Below are 22,027 nucleotides of genomic sequence, written 5' to 3'. Positions count from 1 at the left end.
GGGCCGATCTGAGTCAGAGAGGAGCATAATCAAAATAGCATTGCAAGGTGATAGTTTCTGCTGCAGAGTAAACTCTTCTTCTCCTGGGGTGGGAGCAGACAGGAGGGAAGAAAGAAGATGAACTGGAAATGGGACAGGGGTTAGAGGCTAGGCAAGTACGTCGAACCCAAGTTCAATGCAGACCATGGCAACAGCCCAGGATATGACTCAGGTGGGGCAGGAACAGGAGCCCTTGAAGAATACAGTCCAAAGTGGGGTTCTAAGGCTGACACCAGCAAACGTACTAACAAGTAGAGCAGTGCACCCCAAAGTATGTGCCATGGGATCCTGCATTACCTGGAAACAGTTTACGGTCAAAAGCAACTCGGGGGGAAAACACTTGAAACAAAGCAAATAGGTTTCTTCACTGTAGAACTTCTCAAAGCCTTAATAAGCCAATTGCCTATTTTCCAAGAAACAGGATGCTTTATTATCCATGCTAATTTAATGACAGAACTTTTTATTTATTTTTTTGTCCTTTTCTCGTGGTAAGGACTATCTTAGTGCTCTGAAGATGAGAATCTGGGAAACAAATATTAAGAGTTTCTTGTTTATTATTCTGTCATTACATACTTCAGAAAAATCATTACCCTTTCAATGTGTTTAACTCACTTCATTGACACCTTCAATGTTCCTTAATTTTTCAAATCAGGAACTTATTTTCCCAATGACTTTCTTTCTCTCTGACTTTTAAGTATTTCTCAAACTTAAAAAAAAATTATTTTCCTTCTGAACTGTGTATGAATACAAACCCATTACCAAAAGAAGTTATGAAATAACTTCATTGTTAAGGACCTTTAAGAATGGAGTAAAGAGCTTTCCTTGTTGGGTGGGTTTAGGTAAGCTACCAGTGAATAAAATAAGACAATGCAGCCCTTATAACCTCACACAACCTTTCCAGGTTCACCATTCCATGACTTAAGACACCAAGTACTGCACCTACATATTATTTCAAGATACCATTGTTACATCACTTATAGTTGATATATCACTTGCCTAAAATAAATATTTCCTCAAATAAAGAAACTAAATCTACTCATGTTTTTTTTTTCCCCCCTCTCCTATAGTGCTGAAACCATGCCAGCATGCCCAGGGATACAGCAGAGGTGGCAACCAAATGTCACCCACATCTCCTATGTCCTTGGGGCTTTCTCAGCGGCCCTTCACTGAACTCTGAACTTAAGTTTGGGCTACTGCCAGCCAAAGCTTCTGTGACCTAGTATTCCTGGGGGGTCTTATGCACTGCTGGTTCAGCCTGAACTCTCAGAAACCCCTACAGTTGGAAGAGTTGTATATTGGGAATATTTAGACAACTTAGAAGCAAAAGACCTCCAGAGTCTGTTTGTCTCAGGACAAGAACTGCTTCTTCTAGTCTTAGGAATACTATACCCAAGGTAAGAAAGAGCAGAAATTAAATTTGACAAAACAGGATATATTCAGTGTTATGTTTTATGCTATAATAAACCCTTAAAAGCTTGAAAATGCACTCTAAAATACAAATAACACATCACAGTATTCAGTAGTACACATGATTTATGGACCAACCCAAAGATAATACTTTCAATTCACATGCTCTACTGATTATAATCCCAGAGGCCACATCCTGTGATGTTAGGATTTAGGGAGGAACTGGGTGGTTAAAATTCCAGAGAGACTTGTTAACAACCCAGATCCTCTTGTTAGAGTGGCCAGAAATCAAGGTTCTTCACTGACAAAGACCCAAAACTAAACCTCTCAAATGCTGACCTTCCCTATTAAGTAAACATGTGTTCCCTTACTTTCATTGGACATTTGGCCTTAAAGCAGATGACTGAACGCTGGGATCCTGGGCTTAGGCCTCACACACATGCCGAAGGCTACAAATGAAAAGACCTCTGCAGGGCAGCGTGTGAACTAACAGTACAGGCCAAAGACGACCACCACTGACATTTATGGGTTTACATAAGCAGGGAACACTTGCCAGGAGTACTTATATGACCGGACATCTTTTCATTTCAGTTTCTTCTGCTTTGGCCAAAGAATACATTCCTCCTATTTTTTAAATGTTATATCCCCAACCATGGAAGCATAATCTACTTATGTTGAAAATAAATAAGTATATTAAAAGAAAGCTGAGTTAAAAGTTTTATTCATTCAACATCTCACATTACAAATATTTAAAAATTATATGCATACTGGTATAAATAGTCATTTGCAAACTATTTAATAACATTAATTTTCCACTAGCACTTCAACAAATGAACTCTTTTAAAAAAGGAACTGTGTTATATAACTTAAGAGTAGAACATACAAAAATAGGAACTTAACGTGAAAATGACTTTAATAAAAAATGAATTACCCTTATTTAAAATGCTATAATAAATACTACAACCTCCCCATACACAGTAAAAACTATATGGAAATTCAGCCAAGTAGTACAATTAACTGACATACTTAAATAACTTTTCCTTCTGATAATATGAGCAATACACTGGAAAAAAAAAATTAGGGATTAGTAAAAACTAGACACCCACTTGCTAAAAGTTTCACTTCCAAAAAATATAACAAAAATCTGATGAAAATTATAAAAACTAATTATACTTTAAATTTTAAAAATATAAAAAATAAAACAGTTGAATACAATATTGTCCCAATTCTTACAATGCTATCAATCACAGTAGCTTTAAAATAAGATAATAAAATAAAGCAAATGACCAAAACCTCTTTTATTCCATTTTTAAAAATAATCTCAAATTTACATTAGTAGAAAGATTGAGTTCTGATTCTTTTCTTTAGAAACACCAGCAAGAAAGAGGATTACTCTTAACAGTAGAAAATGACATTTTTAAATGTCTGTAATTAAAAACAAAGAATTACACTGCAAAGATCTTTCAAAAGTTTGAAATAAGTATTGCACATAACTTGAAGTTAACTTGCCACAATTCATCACATTCAAGTTTTAAATCACCTTTTAACAGAAGATTCAACTCTTCAAAACAAAAAGGGTGAATTATCAAGTCTTTCCAACAGCACTCTCATAAAATGCTAAATTCATTCACTGCAAGTTTTATTTTGCATTCTGCAGAGGTCTGTGTATGGAGAAGTATATATATTTTACCGAAGCTTGGGGACCAGAAGGGGAAGGGAGAGGGTTCCTTTACATAGAAAATAATCAGAAACACTTTATTTTACATTGCAAAAATAACCATGTAATTACTCTGTAACTACATTGTAAGTACATGGCTGGTGCCATGCTAGTGCGCTAGAACTACATGCTTGGTACATTGAAGTGATACCCTAAAATCTGTAAACTAATTACATGTTAATTATGTTTTGAGTTACATGGTAACTCCCAACTACAATCCCATGTAATCTGAAGGACACGTAATCAATAAAGTCCAGAGTAATAGATAATAATTGTTTATGCCCTGTAAATTGAAGTGTAACCAAATAATCTGTAAACACGCTTGTCACACAATCACAAGTAAATATTAGTAGAATAACAATTTCTTACATTAGTCATGCATACTAACATTACACACCTGTCCCACGGCAGGCTATTTTTTTTTCATTATATATAATTTAAAAGAGCAGACATCTCTGAATCAAACACTTAACACCAATTTATTAATATTAAAAATGGCTAAACATTCACCAAAAATGTCTGCGTTATGAATAATTTTAAAAACTTAGTAAGAAGCTGTAGACAATTTTGTTATTTTAAATTTCTACCCTATGCTTATGCATTTAATTTTTTCTTTTTTTTTTTTAGGAACTACAGTGTTATCTGTCATTTTCATGCGAATTTTTTTTCATTAATTTGTGACTTTACATAGACTATTTCTTAAATTATAGGTACACCAATAGCTGGTGCTGGGGAAGGATGTTTAAGCAACATGCTTTCTCTTCTCTGCAGACTCTAAAATAGCATTGCCAGTGCACAACATTCATAATTTAAAATGTATGCAGAGCACTGAAATGTATAAAAAGCAGAATATAAGAAAATAAAATTTATTAAAATTATTTATATTAAAAAATGAAGTATATGAAGATCTCTCAGTAATAAAAGTACAAAAAGCTACTCTTTGCAATATGAAAAATTGAGGTATTGCATAAAGAGATATCCCGTCAGTGAAAAGTGTGCCTAAAAATGTTCACTGTTGGAAAAACAAGATATACAAAAGTAGTGCATAACAAATATACATTATGTGCATGACAAAATAAGTTAGCTACAAAAACACTGTACCGAAATTCAGCAGGTCATGTACAAAGGGAAAAATTATTATTCAAAGCTAGTTCTTATTTCGTTAGCTCATCACACCTGTTTACTGAGTAGGAACAGCACGATAGCACACCCCAAGCCACCTACAAGCACTGAAAAGAATAAAAAGAGGCAAATGAACATTCCAATTAGAATTATGCCGTTCAGGAGAAAAGAAAATAAAGTCCCTGACCAGCTACGCAAGAGCACCCTCCATTCACATGACCGCTTTCAATATTTGCAGGGGATTCTTTAAAAGCAGCTCCCTTTCTGTATCTATTAGACAGCAAATGCCTCCATTTTGACCTTTGGAACTTAACAGGTATATAGTTCATTAAAGCCTGGATTGAAAATAAAGGACTGCTTTTCCTAAAGGTGATCAGTAGGGGTCATCAGCCAGGTGGTTCCACCGCACTCCTGGGGCAAGTCTTTGGTTTTGAAGGATCCAAGATGGTACTGTTAGGTAGCACAACTAGCAAGATTGCCACTAGATTTTTTTTTTTTTTAATGTTTTGCACACTGATGATAATCCTTCTCATGGTGGATAGGGCATTTCATAAGAGAATGTCCATTAAAATAAAAGTTACTTCCATGACCAGGGCTTCAAGAGACTATTTTCAATTTACCCCTGAAGCATACTGTTCAACACATCATTAACGCCTTTCAAAAGCTACTTTTATTTATAATAAAGCATGCATTACTTGATGAAGTTGGCACTTCAAACACTGACTATGTCCCATGCTAAGTTCTGAAACTGTAATGTTATTTTATTTTATAGGAAGAGTAAGATAAACATACGTACCTTTGCACAGATTTACACAGTTACTTAGTTCAACGGTGCAAAACACTTTGCAACTACTTAACTTTTTTTTAACTTTTTTTTTTTCATTTTCTATGTTACAACTAAATTACAGGATACCCAAAGTAACTTTAGATCTAAAAGTAAGCCAATCAGCAGCCAATTTGAATATTGGTTTTGTCTTCCAGTTTTGGCTACACATGGTAGTCTAACACAAAATCAAAAATGATATCCTTGAGGTATCTCTAGATCTGTTTGTTTTTTTTTAACGTCAAAATGGAGAGCAAAGGCTGACACCTGATGAGTGTTAGTAAATTAGGATATAGAGTTTATATATAACATCAAAAATAAAATTTATATATTTGTTCTTTAGGAGAGGAAATGCTAGTTTTCCCACCAGTTGTCATTAACTCTAGCTTTGGTAGGTTTCCTGGGGCTGTGACCAGATAAGTAAAAGTTTAAAAATAAATAAGTGCACTCCCCTCAGAAGTAAATGTACCCAATTTTTATACTCTAAATTTAAAAACCTGTTTAAAAGAAAATAAACCTAGCTCTGCCTACTTTACTATTTTTTTTTTCTGATGTGGTAGTAACTTTGCGGCATAATGAAATTACACTCCGCCTCTAAACCCTTAAAATTAGTTATAATGCTGCTTCAATCTTGCTCATGCATTTGTGTTTGCTTTAACACGCTCTTTCCTGTTAATTATTGTTAACTTCTTCCACTGCTGTTAAAAGAATAAAAAGGGGACGGAAAAAAAGAGAGAGGCAAAAAAATATGAAAGAAAAGAAAGAGAAAGGCAAAAGCACTTCCCTGGGGGAAACCCCGCGTCAGGAGAGATTGATAGTGTTATTGTTATGTGGTTATTTTAATAAAAGTATTCTTATCTGTTACATTATTAACAATAATTTAATTAAAAACCCAAAATACTCTATTGTTTCATTTCTCTTTTAATATTTCTCTCTCTCCTCTAAGAAAATGTTGCGGGAAGTTTGGATCCTCTTGGTCTCCAGCAAAACAAGAGAATGAAACTTCCATGCAACATGATGGCAATACGAAAAAGGAGTTCATACATATTGTTTTCAGTGACACAAGAATCTACAAAACACCTATATTATAGGTCATTCTTTCCGTTAGACTTATTGTTAAGTTACAGACTGCACAAAAGGACATGCCAGAATGAAGAGGTTGAGGAAGGGGGCAGAATTAACAGAAGAGTGCACTTATTCTGAGGCCTGAAAATGAGCACTGTAGTTATCCTTTAGTTCCAGCGGAATGAAATATGTCGAGGACGGTCACCGCCTTCCTTCACCAGGGGCTTGTGGAATTCCCTGCCAGCGCGAGAATGAATAGCAGCCCAGCAATATTCACAGTAATACTGCAGACAGGTAACATTAGCACAGAAAAATGGAGCAAATTTTCCCCCACAACGGGCCCCCTGACATTCATCACACAGCTGATCGTCCAAGACATATGGCTTAACTTCCACCTGCAATCAAAAATAAAACAAGGGTGTTTACATTTCTTAGTGAATGGACCAGGCAACACTTATACCATGTATGTACATTTCCATCCACTGTCTGAATGAGCCTGTGTCAAGGTACCCCAAAGGAAGGGTCAATAACTCTTTTACTGAAATTCGCTATCATCTTTTAAGAAACTGGTAAGGCTTTTATGCCCATCGTTTTACATTTTTGTCTTATTAAATAAACAGTTTTCGAATGAAAAGCAAGATCCCAGCAGAAAGTTAAGAGTGATGCCAACTTAACGTTTAAGAACATTATGAGGTTAAACCCACAGGAGCGTTTTCCTAGACACAAACCGTCACTTTAATTAGTGGATCTGGATTCTTGTCATATGTGGAATTATAATTTACACAGACCAACTAAGAGATTCCCAGTGCCACAAAATAGCACTTCAATGTACAAATCAGAGGGAAGCTGCCTGACTTCTGCATCACAAGCCTCTGAGCTGTAATAAGGTTTGGGTCATGGTTTCTATTTACAGTGTACACATCTTGGGTTATAATCACAAACCTCGAACTCCAGGAAAACAAGATGCAGCCATAGTACTCATAATCTAAAACCTTGCTTTGTTCTTTGTCAGGAAGAATGGTTTACTTCAGTCTAAAAGTCAGAGCTGAATTTATATAACTGGGTCTGTTCCAGTGTTCAATAGGCCAATGTCATTTGAGCCTCTCAAGCATTAAAAATAACCTGGCTATTAATTCTCCACTGAGAAAAGAGTTGGTTATTTTTAGTCTTGGAGAGACTCATGATTGAAACTCCCTTACACCAGGCTATGACTACCACTGGTGCCATCCACTTCTGACAAGGAATCCTGAACAAAGGTTAGCTGTGAACAAAAAGAGAAGAGTGATACGGAAGGCAGGAAGAGCAGACGTAATCAGAGGATTAGGCTTCTGGCCCCGAGGCCATTCCATAACATCTACAGAACGGCAGGAACACCGGTCAAAGAATTGGATCATAGAGGAAAACAAATTAAGTCTGAATTTCTAATGGCTAACCTTACAACTCTGAAACCGATGATGGAATGAAGCAATGAGGCGGGAGTGTCCGTTTACTCAGATGTACATATTTTTTAGTGTGAATAAAAAACAAGGAGGCATGTTAACATATACTGCAACTAATCCTGCCCCCTTCCTCCATGTTTACAGTAGAATCTATACCTTTCTCCTTAATATATTCACAGTATGATGACCACTACCATGGGAAATTTTCAGCTGCCACCGATGTGGAATATACATGAAATGGAACATAAGCAGTAAGTGTAAACCACTAGTGACTTGATAGTTTCTATGTACTGAATTGAGGAAGGCACAATACAGTCAATCAACAAAGACTTTTCTGAGCACAATGCCTTGGAGTGTTGGATATCTAAGTCAGCCCTAATGAAAGTGCCAGTCTGCCATGAAATGAGGAGCTGACACCAGAATGTAAATCAACACATTGCTTTCTTCATCAAGAAGGTCTTTCTATGAAAAAATCTCAGCTGAACTATAAACACTGTGCTTATTAATGCAGCAGATTCACATTCTGGTGTCAATTCCTATCTCACCACAAACTCCTAACAAACCATTTACCAACTGGCAGTCGGTTCACAAGCCACATTTTGAGCAGTACTGGTGTAGGATAGAGTTCCATCCACCGGAACATAAATCCATGAGGACAGGGACTTCTTGCCCTAGGCACTAAAATGTTTGTTGAATGTATGAAACACAAAGATAAGAAATTCATGAATGCAAAGAAAAAAGACATATAATGGAACACACAGTCTCAAATACAATACATTAAAAAACAGAAGGGTTAACTTTGAGGACTTTTTTCCAGCCTTTTGATTCAGAGGATAAACACAACAAAGAGGAATATAAAGTGTGAAAATAATGCTAATGAACTACTACCTAATTTCAGGCAGTAAAACAGATTACAGATGAAAGGATTCTGAGCTCTTCTACTTAATCTGTTAACAATGAAATATTTCTTAGATATGCCATCCTAGAAATGAATTTACTCAGTCATTTGTTACATAGGAAAATAGGGCTTGCGGAGGTATTTTTGATATCCCAGGTTTTAAAAAAAACCGTGAGGAGATCTCAAGGGTGTTCATGTTTGTATAGTTGATATAACATAGTACAAAGGATTCGGTAAATATGCACTGAATGACTAACTGAATAAGTGAATGGATGGAGGTGATACCTTAGGAAAGATTAAATGGACTCAAGCAAAGTGACTGTAATGCTCTGGTTAGGTTATTCAGAAAACTAAGAGACAGAAGAAATTCATATGAAACTCTTGGATGTATTCTAGAGCATGCATCTAATGGGTCCTACAGGAATAACTATCAGATGTCAATTTATTGTCACATAAAATTCCCCCACTCCAAGCTTGGTGATGACATAGACGGCCATTTCTAGAACTTCCCAGAATATAGTCCAGGACTTACCCGTTTATCTATCTCTCCATGCTGCAGCTGCACGAAGCGGGCACTGATAGCAGCTATGTAACTCTGTTGATTAGAGAATGCGACTCGCCCAGCTCCTTTTGGGTATTTCAGCTCCGGGTCGGTATCGATCCCAGCATAGCACACGCCTCCATACAGCCGGTCCATTATCATGGCAAGCTCCACTACATATGGAAGGGGCAAACAGGACATTTGAAATCAGGAAAATTCATCTGGCTCTTACATCAAAAGCAGTTCATCTGTCTGTCATTACAATAATTATTAAAATGAAACTAGTTATTATAACCAGTTGTCCATGTGTTCATCTTTAACCTACTGTAACTAAGGGCAAGGACTCTGCTGAGTATTTCACATACGTTCACTTTTAATCTACACAACAACCCTATGAAGTAGGTAGTAATTTTCTGGGGAAACTGAGGCACAAAGAGGATGATTAATCTGTGCAAGGTCATGGGTAGTTAAGTGATTGCGCTGCACTTGGCACCCTGGTCTATCTGCTCTACGCCACGATGCACCATATATTTACCAGTTAACAATGCACTGCTTAATATAAATAATCATTTGAACACTAGAAAGCTGATTGGCAGGCTCTTTGGGGGTCCTTCGAGCATATTTCCAACAAAACCCTTTTTACCTTTCCTTACCGTGTAGCTATTTGCCAATTTTTCACATAGAAGCTTGAAGTAGGGCTTCCCTGGCGGCGCAGTGGTTAACAATCTGCCTGCCAATGCAGGGGACACGGGTTCGAGCCCTGGTCCTGGAAGATCCCACATGCCGTGGAGCAACTAAGCCCGTGCACCACAACTACTGAGCCCGCGCTCTAGAGCCCGCAAGCCACAACTACCAAGCCTGCGTACCACAACTACTGAAGCCCGTGCACCTAGAGCCTGTGCTCCACAACAAGAAAAGCCACCGCAGTGAGAAGTCCATGCACCACAGCGAACAGTAGCCCCCCTCGCTGCAACTAGAGAAAGCCCGCACATAGCAACAAAGACCCAACGCGGTCAAAAATAAATAAAAAATAAATCAATTTAAAAAAAAAAAAAGAAACTTGAAGTAATAAATGCATCTTCTTCTCCATGAAATGTTACAATTTTGAAACTGCATTCATGTTCACTTTATGTTCTTTATCTCACTTATACTATTAAACTTCAAATTACTTGAAGTTGGGGATGAAATTTCTTCTGTAAGCACTGCTCTGAAAACACAATGCACTGCTGAGAACCCTGCTGTATTTCAGAGCTCAGTAAGCAGCTGTTGAGCACATGGGGATGTGGAAAACAAACAGCGAACATCTCGATACCTAACCCATCCCTGAAGGGTTTTTTTCTCTCAGATGATGATGATGAGAGTGATGAGCTTTAGCATTACGAGACCAGACCGTGCACTAAGCACTAGGCATCCACAATCTCATTCAATCCTCAAAACAACTCTCCAGGGCTTCCCTGGGGGCGCAGTGGTTGAGAGTCCACCTGCCGATGCAGGGGACACGGGTTCGTGCCCCGGTCTAGGAAGATCCCACATGCCGCGGAGCGGCTGGGCCCGTGAGCCATGGCCGCTGGGCTTACGCGTCCAGAGCCTGTGCTCGGCAACGGGAGAGGCCACAACAGTGAGAGGCCCGCGTACCGCAAAGAAAAAAAAAAAAAAAAAACTCTCCATAAAGGACATACTTATAACTCCACTTGACAGATGAGGAAATTGAGAATTAGAGAAATTAATTTGAGCAGGGTCATTCAGCTATTAACTGGAAGCAGAGCACATGAATTCAAGCCCAGACACTTGGATTCCAGAACTCTCACTCCTAGACATGAACTCAAATGCTTATGGAGAATTTATCCTGAAAAATCTGTATATTTCTTATGCTAACGGATAAATAGGGTTTTTTTGTTTGTTTGTTTCTTTGTTTAATCATACCAGCTCGCAATGGTCGGGGAACACCACCAACAAATATAGTTTTTCGTGGGTCAAGAGGCTGTGAACCATCCATCACAAAGTCACTGTCACTGAGATTCCAAGGCCGAATCTGTACCTAGAGAGTGTGCAAACCAAAATGTCTCATTCTCAACACAGACAATTTATGGAGAAAGGAAGTTTAAAATTATTGCCGAGTATTTTGCTTTTAAAAGCAATAATCCATGTCATTACAAATCAATAAAACTGGAAAACTAGAAAAGACTTACAAGTAGCATATTCCAACCTTTCATTTCACATTTAAGAGTAAACTAACCAAGGTGGAAAGTTCAATTTAATTGCCTATTATAACCCAAATCACTTAACACTAACATGCCCTTAATTATCTATAAGTTAATTAACTATTTTACAACTTATTTGGGGCTCTCTCCTGCGCAACACCCCTGTAGCCATATAATTTAAATTTAGTACAGTATTGGATGTTGATAAGTATTCAGTGCTATGTGAACTAGGACTGTGTGTCCAATCCTATGTCCAGGAAATGCAAACTACTCCTGATACTAACAAATCTGTTATATTGTTTCAAAAAGCATTTCAAAATAAAAATATTGATGATATCTGCAGTAAGCTTTTTATGATAAAACACTTCAGTGTGTCCATTACAACAACCAAGGATCAAGTACCTCAATTCAATTGTTTGCGTGTATAAACTGTTACCAATGCCCACACCAAAGGCTAAGGGGTTGATAGTTGGGTATTCCCAACAGGTGCACCAAACTAAGTCCCAAGGCCAGAAGATCCCAAATTTAAATACCTAAATTTAGGGATTGGCAGGGAACAAGCAAGTCAAATAGAGTCTAGCCACATAAGAATTCTGGGACAACCCTAAGACACTAAGAGGAGCTCCGCAAATCACTGTTTGAGCTGAGCCCACTGGCGCCTCCATTCTGAACTGGACCCCATCACTAGGTACTGGCTGAGCAATAACAAGATTGTTGGTTTGCCAGATTTGTCAAAACAGGCTAGGTGCTACTATTCCTAAAGACTAAATTTTATAATAAAGAAAAACTTCTTCAAAAAGAAACAATATGCAATGTACATTTATGTATATACATAATTCATTTTACTTGGCGAGTACCATATGCAAAAAGTTAAGGATAGTATTGGGTAAAATCTTGATCAAAGAGAGGAAGGAGAAAGACAGGTCTATTTGTGATTTGAGTTCTATCATTCAGAGGAAATTCAGCTACTTTATATTTATCAAATGCATTACCAGGTGAAGTCTTTTAATAGAAAGATTCACCAATATTTTAACTAACCAAAAATTCAAAGTCAAAATAATGTGCACAAATATACAGAATGTCAATGTTAGGAACCTGACAAAAACAAAACGTTTTCATTTCGATTCTACTCACAAACGTGTCAATTAACAGATACATTAAGCTGTCTGTGGGTTTTTCAGAGCTAACAAATAGAGGCAAAAATGAGAAGCTATTTTCATGCTAGACTGCACTTACTGGCTTGTCTTTGATAGTGGGACTTGATACACACAGGTAGAGTTTTCCATCTTCTTCAATACATGCATCAATGAGAGCCTGAACAGAGCTTTCATCTTGAAATAGCAGGAATGCATAGCCTAATAAAAAAATTTTTGAAAGGCTTATATTTTTCCTATTTTTAAAATAATTCTTCAAGGGAAAGGAAGCATAAAACTAAGGAAGGGAAAAGGTGTAGAAAAAAATGAAAACAAACAAACAGAAACCCCTAAAACTTAAATCTCACCCTAAATCTGATAATATCAACATTAAGTTCAGTTTGGTATTATCTTGAAACCTCTTTTAGAGTAAAATTAAATCTGAACTGAAAGCACATACTAAATACAAATTTTAAAGACATATTTGGGAAAATGTAAGTTTAACAATGAAAAATTGTACAGTGAAGGTAAACATTTATGAAAAGAACATAAGGATAAACTATGCATGTATATTGAATATTGAAAATTACCTTTAGGAGGAAAATAGGATTTGCTCTCTGCTTTATGAGGCCAATCCACAATCAAAGGGCCAAAGCGACGAAAACTAGCCGTGATCTCATCTAATGAACAACAAACCAAAAAAGTAGATTTAAATATTTTTATGTTCATTTTTGGGAAATAGTTTAGAAAAAAGTTTCCAATCTACTATTTACAAGAATAGTACACCAAGACCTCCCACATCTCCTTCATCTGGATTCCCCTTACTGTTAACATTTTGTGCGTTTGTCTTCCACTTCTTCCCCTTCTATCTATGCATGAATCTATTTATCTATCTATGTATCTATCTATCATCTTTTTCTGACATGACACTCTATTACCCCCAAACACAACTACTGGTACCTGCTCAAAGCAAGGTCACTCCCTTATGTACCACCAAACAACGCCGCTTCCAACCAGGAAATCAACATTGATACAACACTCTTTCCCAATTCACAGACTCCATCCCAATTTTAAACTATCACGATATATCTCTTTTTTCCTTTCTGATCCAGAATCCTATCCAGAACCATGCTACATTTAGATGCCATGTCCCAGGTCATCAGTCTTTTTCAGTTTACAATAGTTCCTCATTCTTTCCTGTCTTTTACATGCTTAGTAGCTTTAAAATATACAGACCATTCATTCTGCAGGATGGCTCTCAACCTGGGTCGGTACTGTTTCCTCATGACCTATGCATTCCAAACAGGAAAACCACCATAACGATGCTATGTCACCCTGTCCTTTCACTAGGTATGTTAATCTTGATCAGCTAGTCAAATTGATACCTGCCTGGTTTCTCCACCAAAAAGAAACCATTTTCCCCTTTGAATTTGATTAGTATTTTGTGGGGGAATATTGTGTTATCCATCAATATCCTGTTCCCTCATTAGACTTGGCATCCATTGAAGACTCCTACCTATATCAACTACCACAATGATTACTGCCAAATGCTGATTATCTATTTCTATCAATCCTTCTACATTTACTAGTTAGTATTATACAGGAAGGAAGAGTTTTCCCTTCTCCCTCATTTATTTAGTCATGTATTTATTTATATCAGTATGGACTTATTTTATTCAATGGGTTGTAATTTGATTCTCTCCTCATTTATTTTGATGTTCAGTTTGTCCTCAAAATTGTCCCTGATTTGGCCAGTGGGGGTGCCTATGTCCTTTTGACCTATCCCCCCATCATCCTTCAAGGGCTTTCCATACTTCCCGGCCCAAGAAGATACTCCAGGCTTTCATCTTGCTCTTTCTCTGCCCTACGCTTGGAATTAGCCATTTCTCCCCCCACCTCGCAAGAAATCCTCCTTCCTTTCAGTGACAAAAGATATTTAGAAACTGAGATTTGGGTATTCCATATAGTCATTGCTAGTGGATATTTATTATTTCTAAGTCTTCTCAGAGGACAAAGCTAGGAAATATATGAATATACACACAGATATATTTACAACTGTTTCTATATCTGTGTACATTTATAAAAATGAGTTCATACTGGTAATTGCAAGTCCACTCCAACATCCCATGTTTTTCTCTAGCCTTCCCCCCGCCTTCCCATGTTTATAAATTCCCTTCTCGCTATGAGAAACCAAGTTCTCATTATACTCAATATGTTGGCTTCCTTGCTCAACGTAACCCATCTTTCAGCTAGCTGCCCTGGCAGTATCCTCTACCTTTCACCTCTGCACCCTAGCCCTTATCGCCCTGATTTACTGGGCACTATGCACACTGCTGCCGAGGCCTCTGGGCAGGCCCCCCATGTGTATACCTACACACGCCCTCCACCTGGCGCCCTCTTCCCCCTCACCAACCATCTTCCTTGGACACCGATATCTCTGAGCCTTATGAAGAAGGTAAAGGAAGGGCACGTGGGATGGACAAGGAAGACTTGATCATATTTTCCTATTAATGTAAACGATACCAGTTATGCTATATTATATAGCTGGAGAACTAATGAGTAGACTATAGTTAAATAAATTTCCAGGGAACTTCTAGAAAGAGTAGGTAAGCATATGTAGATAAGACCTGGGAGTAGGGCAGCAACAGAAAAGAGAGATGAGAAACATGTTCAAATTTCAGTCTGGTAGGACTGTTCTCATCTCCTCCAGATTGTGAAACAGTAGTCTGTTCGAACAGCTATGGTGCCTGTTGCTACGGTACCGTTTAGCTCGTGTGAGATCGATAAATAGGGGAATGATGTCAGTGTAACCTAGACATTATACTGGTTCACAAATGACTTTTCCTAAGCCAGGTGAGCTAGCATAGTGGGAGAACCATAACCTTCAGCAGGACAGGAAAAAGCCCCCAGCTTGTGTGATGTGCAGGCAGGAGCCCCCTCGGCTCTGTTATAAGAAAATTAAAAATGAGCACAGCAACCAAGCCTCTCTGGTCAGAGGGGTGTCCCCCCAACCTTGCAGGGCTCTTATCTCCTGAGAGTTTGCATTCCTCAGCTGCTCAGAGGTCCACTTTCATCTGCATTGCCTCCAAGCTAGAAAGCCAGAATTTCTGCTCTATTGGTTTTGTGCATTTTCAATATTCCTTGAGGCAGCCTCTAACCATACTGAGCTGCTTGCCTGAATTGTCCAAGTTATTTCCAAGGCACTAATTCTCTTTTTGTTAGTGCTTCTGGTACAAAATTCATTAGGTTCTAAGTGATCTGCCTCTACCCCTTTTGCCCCATAAACTCTGTGATTCTTAGTGCACAATTCTGCAGAACACAGTATTCTTCAGGAATACATATTTCACATGTTAATAGAAAGGGCTGCCTGCCTAAACTGCTACCGACTTATCAACATACATGGTCTTGAGGATAAAGCAAGATGACTAACACAGTTCCCATTAATTTTGCTCAGTTTAAACCACCTCCTTTGCCAAATTGGTCAAATTTACCTGTGCCTCTAAGAATTTTAGGAACGATACATTTAAGATTGCTTAGTAATTTTCCTAAAAGACACAAACTAACTAGGCCAGGAAAGGAGCTTATCCCAAGCAAGGTCAGATAAAATTCAGTCTTCTCTTTCTATATATAAGCATATAATTTCCTCACTGAAGTCCATCCAGGGCTCAGGAGTGTTAAAGATTTGACCTCTAACGGCTCATAAAACCTAGAACCCATAATGCTAAGGAAAGTGAGGATTCCAGCTAGAGAAAAGAAAAGGTCACACCCAGGAGCTTACTGGAGTGAACAACATCATGATGAGGTGTTCAGCCCAGGATGAACACCTTGAACAGAAGTTATGCCTTCTGACGACAGAACAGAGATTGAGCCAGTCTGCCCTGAAATTTCAGCACAGCTTCCTCCGGGACATTTTATCATAGACACACAAAAAAGAAAACCCTGTGTTTATTTCAGTCTTTGGCTGTTTTGAAGCCATTTTTGTCTCAACCTTCCAAAAGACTGATCATCTTAAGGAAAATGTAGTGGCTCAGTAAGTTTAATCTCAATCTAAACGGGAAGTTATTAAACCTCATTATTAGACCTTATAGATTTTTAGAGAAAACTCTTCTATCCTCCGTAACATTTCTTTCCATTTCCATTCAGGAAACCAAGACAAAATAGATTAGGAAAAAAAAGCAAGCAAGGATATATGGTTGCTATATGGTCGCTACTTTGATTTTTGTCAGGGTCACTTAGACCCACAGGTGAATAAAATACTTCTGGACAATAGTCCTCTGTGTCTTTCTGCATGACTGGCTCCTTATTCAGGTCTCGGCTCAAATATCATGTCCTCAAAGAGGATTTCTTTAACCACCTAATCTCACAAGTCTCCCTTCTGAGACTTCGCTATATCACATCAACCTGTTTTCTTTTCAGTACTTATTCTCTAATATTTTCACACATTTTTTAACTCCTTTCCCCCACTAGAATATCAACTCTATGCAAGCAGGGGCTTTCTATCTTGTTTACTACTCTAAACAATCCTAAGAACGGTGCATAACATTCAGAAAGCATGTAAATATTTGACAAGTGAAAAAATACTCATAAAATGATACAACTCTTAAGATTCCCTACGACTCCAGGCTCTATTTTTCAAAAGTTCAGGCTTATTCTAAGATTTTAAACTTTTAAACAATTAACTGTACATTTCTAGAGCACTCATAAAAGGTAGAAAATAGGAAAATGAATAACTGAATTTGGCCAAGGAAGGACACACAGACAAAAATGCAGTTAGCATCTGTGTTTGCCCACAACAGAATCCTTGAGAGGTTTTCCCAATGATGTTTACTGTTTCTGATTTAGTCCAGCCACTTGCTTCAGCTGGTTCCCAAAGTCCTGCTCCCTTTCCTTCCGTGAACTAACCTTACATGTTGTGTTAGGAAGACAGGACAAGAGAACAATGCAATCACAACTGAACACCTGGAGCCAGATAAGACTGTTACTATAATAACAGCAACCATTACCTATGCATTACCTATGATGCGCCACAGTCTGGGCACCATGCTATAGATGGCTCTTTCTAAATATACCTTCATCGATGTCAGGAGGTAAGCCGCCCACAAACACCTTGCGAGAATATCGTTCTACTCTTTCTCCATTCTGGTGAGTGAAGCAGTGAGGTGAACCCAGGCCACTATGAAGAGGTTGATCGCCACGGCCATCATCCAAGAATCCATCTTCCATCGGAAACAGTGAAGACTGACCTGGAACAGAAAGCAGGAAAAAAAAAGCTAACAGAAAATGTTCCTCGCCACTGATTATCTTACACAAGAAACAAGGAAAACAGCAGATCCAATAAAACTGCTGCTTTTATTTTTCTCACTGAAGAACAAATCACTTAGATATGCTCTTGAATTTCCATCACCTTAAGGTCCCAATCGAGTCAGGGAGAAAGTACATGGTTCAATAGAGGGCTGCTCAACCATCCCACTGGGATCCGGAAACTTGAGCGAGGTGAAAGTACAATAGGAGAGCGCACTCTTTTGAAAGCAGCTGGCAGCAGACTGTACCACCTTGGCAGGGCCCCATGGCCACTGGCAACCTACACATGTACACTAAGTATTAAATTTGACTATCAGATGCTAGATCACTTAAATTTCTTTAAAACATCATACATACAATATAGCCTGCCCAATTTCCTCTCAGAATGTCCCTAAAATGAACAAGTTGATTTTTAAAGTGAGCACTCAGTTTACCTTAACTAATGGGATGCCATCAAAATCCACTTGATGCTATTATCCAATTTTGTTAGCTAGTCTTACAGAATTTAAGATTTTTAGTCATGCTGAAGATAAATTTTCTTTTAGTTGAGTAATTATCAGCTGGTACAGGTAGTGTCTAATTCCAAAAACTAGTCATTACGTTTGCTGTTAGAAAATCCTATCATTCAGAATATAAAAACAGAAAAGACCAGAGATGCCAATGTGGTTAATATTCTTCCCATACTTACCTGCCAGTAAAATATGAACGTATAAATCATAAACAAAGCAAAGAGCTACAAAGAACTGTAGAATCTCTCAAGCACTGTTTTGTCACTTTTCAGGCTGCCAATTTACTTCTAGGTACTACATAAGGAATTCATTAATGGATTCTGCAGAAATGTATCTTAAGTGCTCTTCCTTTACTGAAACATTCCAATATCCTTTTGTCACCACACTTGTCTTCCTTTCAACTTTCATTATTAAACACAATTGACAGTATATTTGTTCTGAATTTACCCTATAAAACCACAGTTCAAAAGAGTTATATAATGAAGATAAAAAAGGACTCTAAAATTGGAGGTTATTTCTGGATCTTCAAAAGTCACTTATATTTTAAAGCTATGTTATTTAACTGTCTAACTTACTTTCTTATAAAAAGGCAAAACTATAGTACAGGAGGCAAAAATAAGGTTTATTCAGGCAGGCACTCTAGGAAATGATTCTTTGAAATTCTCTAAAATGTGTAGAGCTTTCCCCCACCCGCGGCCAATGTTGAAATTTATAGGATTAGTCATCTGTTTAGCCTCATTTTAAACAAAATGCAGTATTATGCTCAGTAATAGACAAATAAATAAAAATTTTTGAAAGTAGATTTAAGCTATTCAAGCATAACTGAACCTCCAATATAATCAGGTATTTTGGAACCAGTCATACTATATTTTCCTTTTTAAACAGTCTTAATTTTGTTCTCCTAAGAAATTCCTTTCACAAAGGAAAAAAAGGAAACAAATCTTCAGATATAAATAAGGTGAGTTTGAAATTATTTCAATTCAAATCCAAATCCTACCATTCTGACCCCTTCAAATTAGAATGTCTATAATGTTAACTATAACACATAAAGTATGTACTGATCACAGCTATGTTTCATTCCCCCTACCCGCTTCCCAACAAGGGTTAGAAATTGAGCAAACTTGGGTCCTCTCCAAATACAACTGATACATTCAAAAGTTAGAAACAATAATGTTACCTCTCCTTCGCCCATATGTCCTTGCTGCATGTCAAATGAGAAAACAAAAAAACAAAAAAACAACCTTTCAAACATTGTCAAAAGAATCAACTGTGATTTCATCTACCAGCTTTAGAAACTGAAAAAAATTGGCTGTATTCCTCATTTCCTGGTAAGCATCTCAAAAAAATATGGAATTTGGATGGTGAGAGGTCAATTTAATGCATTCTTTTTTTTTTTTTAAGTTCTTCAAGGACACTGTAAAAAGTGTATTGAGCCTTACTTGTTTTAAGGGAAGCTTTCTGCTCTGTCACGCAAGGTCCAAACTAGTATGAAACTAAGGGATATATAACATGATCTAAACCAACTCCTACCATATTGATCTTAATTTCTCCAAGAATTCTCTGCTAACTAGCCATTCAGTAGATATTTCAATATTTAATTCATGACTTTTTCGCCACTACAGGATAAACAGCAGTTTTATACTATTTCTCAATTATTCCCTAATAAAGAAACTCATAACAAATGAAAGTCTTTAGGAAACTTCCTTTTAGCCAGTTTCTTGTCCCTAATCAAATCTTCCACCATGGCCCAAGTGTTGAAAAGTAAAAAGTTTGGCATGTTATCACAAAGTAGGTTCCAACCAAGAAGAGAAGAAAAAGAATATAATATAATATAGTATAATACAATATAATATAGACTTATAATTATTATATGTATGTACCTGAATACTCAGAAAATGGCGGTATAAATTTCAAATCAGGAAACTTTTGAGAAAATGTCTTCCCTCAAACAAACTGGAACTTGTATGTGCAGTTTGTCCAAATACCCTAATTCTATTCAACAAACATTTCTTGAATGCATGCCTGATCTTGCTAAGCACTATGGATGAATTGCACATGGGTCTGACTACATGGAACTTAAAGGCCAGGTGGCCACATAAGCAAATAACGGTAATGTAACCATTAGAGCAATAGGCATGTTAAGTGTTAGGTGCAACAGAAGCAGAGGAGGAGGAGAAACTCGTTCTGATTAGACAGAGAGGGGAGGGTGTGGCTCTGAGATGGACCTTAAAGAGAAAACAGAGAAAGGGCATTGCAAGACCTGGCAATGGCATGAATAGGGGTGCTGTAATGCTCAAGGAAAGATGCTGAGAACAGCAGCATATGCAACAAGTGAGGTCTCTTGACTGGAAAGGAAGTTTAAATAGGAAGCTGGGATAGGTTTTCCAGTTAGAAATTATAGCACATTTTAAGAGATCACTACACGAACTGGTCAGGGTTTTCATTCTTAGCCCTCTCGATAAATGCTAAGTAAGTACAGCTCAGTTATAACTGAGTTACAAATATAACTTAGAAGTACCATGTACCTATTTTCCAAAATGAAATTATGTCCCACACCAAAATAATTTCTATCACTACTAGATAACATTGAATTTCACCAAAGTACTTAGGCAAATGGATTAAAACCAGTAAAATCTCCCTCAGCTGTCAGATTTTCACTTTAGTAGTTCCTAAATTTGGGGTGGGGGTGGACGTATTTTCTCACTTAGTGAACCTGACAGAGGTTAGAAAGACAAAGATATCACAGAAGTAGTTGTTTAAGAACATTCTATTCATACAACTGCTTCAAAGACAAGGGAGTCTGGGGAAATTAATGATTTGAATATCTTGGTTCTGTCAATCTTAAAAAGTTGATTGATGCTGCTTGGATTTCTGAGAAAACAGATATTTGAAAAGAGTGGGCTTTTAAAAGCTACAAAATTGGGTTTCCCTGGTGGCGCAGTGGTTGAGAGTCCGCCTGCCGATGCAGGGGACACGGGTTCGTGCCCCGGTCCGCGAGGATCCCATAGAAGCGGCTGGGCCTGTGACCCATGGCCGCTGAGCCTGCACGTCCGGAGCCTGTGCTCTGCAGCGGGAGAGGCCACACCAGTGAGCGGCCCGCGTACCGCAAAAAAAAAAAAAAAAAAAAAAAAAAAAAAGCTACAAAATTAACATTAAAAAATCTCATAGCTTCCGCTATTTCAAAAATAAGTACAGTTTCAGGAACAGTAAAGGCTATAGATCAAAAGCAAAAATCAAATACTCTCAAAGTCTTCAAACGTGTACTTTCAAACTTTGATTCTGTACCACAAAATTAAGCTGGTTAATATAAAAGAATTCATGATTAAATCCCACGATTAAATTCTAAAAACTATATTTAGAAACATTTTCCCACATTTAGGGAAAACAGGTTACAGGTGTACAATGCTTACAGCTACAAAAACTGCCTAATCAAATAGGCAAATTAATATAAAGTAGTATCAAAAAATAAAAACAATGACATTCTGGAGCACAGAAAATGAGAATGTTTAAATTTTTTATTTCCACTTATTATAATGCTATACATTATTTTAATGTAGATTTTGACATATGACATATATACAGGAAAGTAGACAAATCATAAGTGTACAGTACAATGAACTTTCCATAACATGAACACACCTATGTAACCAGAACCCAGATATTAACAGAATGGTAAGTGGTGCCACTTCATCTATGTACGAAAGAGGTACTTAAGCACAATTCTCTCACCTATTTCAAATTATACTTGGTGAAACATATTATGATGAAATACTTATAACACAGAGCTTCACCACTTTCCTGAGGAAAATGTCAGATTTCCAATATCATGATT

General features: G+C 37.4%; 1 protein-coding gene across 6 annotated transcripts in view; it reads right to left on the bottom strand.

Annotated features, from left to right (window-relative positions):
• Positions 1-2,150: 2,150 nt before the first annotated feature.
• Positions 2,151-22,027, bottom strand: part of CPEB4 (cytoplasmic polyadenylation element binding protein 4) — a 44,972-nt gene continuing 25,095 nt past the window's right edge. For 3 of the 6 annotated variants that reach the window (XM_028497651.2, XM_028497655.2, XM_055079843.1), the window contains 6 exons: positions 17,455-17,628; positions 12,976-13,065; positions 12,489-12,607; positions 10,975-11,089; positions 9,043-9,224; positions 2,151-6,568 (listed from right to left, as the gene is read on the bottom strand). In XM_028497651.2, the coding sequence (XP_028353452.1) occupies positions 6,341-6,568; positions 9,043-9,224; positions 10,975-11,089; positions 12,489-12,607; positions 12,976-13,065; positions 17,455-17,628 (908 nt within the window). In that variant the 3' untranslated portion in view covers positions 2,151-6,340. Of the gene's footprint in view, positions 6,569-9,042; positions 9,225-10,974; positions 11,090-12,488; positions 12,608-12,975; positions 13,066-17,454; positions 17,629-17,789; positions 17,967-19,372; positions 19,397-22,027 lie in introns of all 6 variants that reach the window. The other 3 variants (XM_028497648.2, XM_055079842.1, XM_028497660.2) reach the window with 2 other exon arrangements.

Source organism: Physeter macrocephalus, chromosome 2 (genome assembly GCF_002837175.3).
Source record: "Physeter macrocephalus isolate SW-GA chromosome 2, ASM283717v5, whole genome shotgun sequence".
In the NCBI taxonomy this organism is placed as follows: Eukaryota; Metazoa; Chordata; class Mammalia; order Artiodactyla; family Physeteridae; genus Physeter; species Physeter macrocephalus.
Note: the sequence above shows the minus strand (reverse complement) of the source record. Positions and strands in the feature narration are given on the sequence as shown.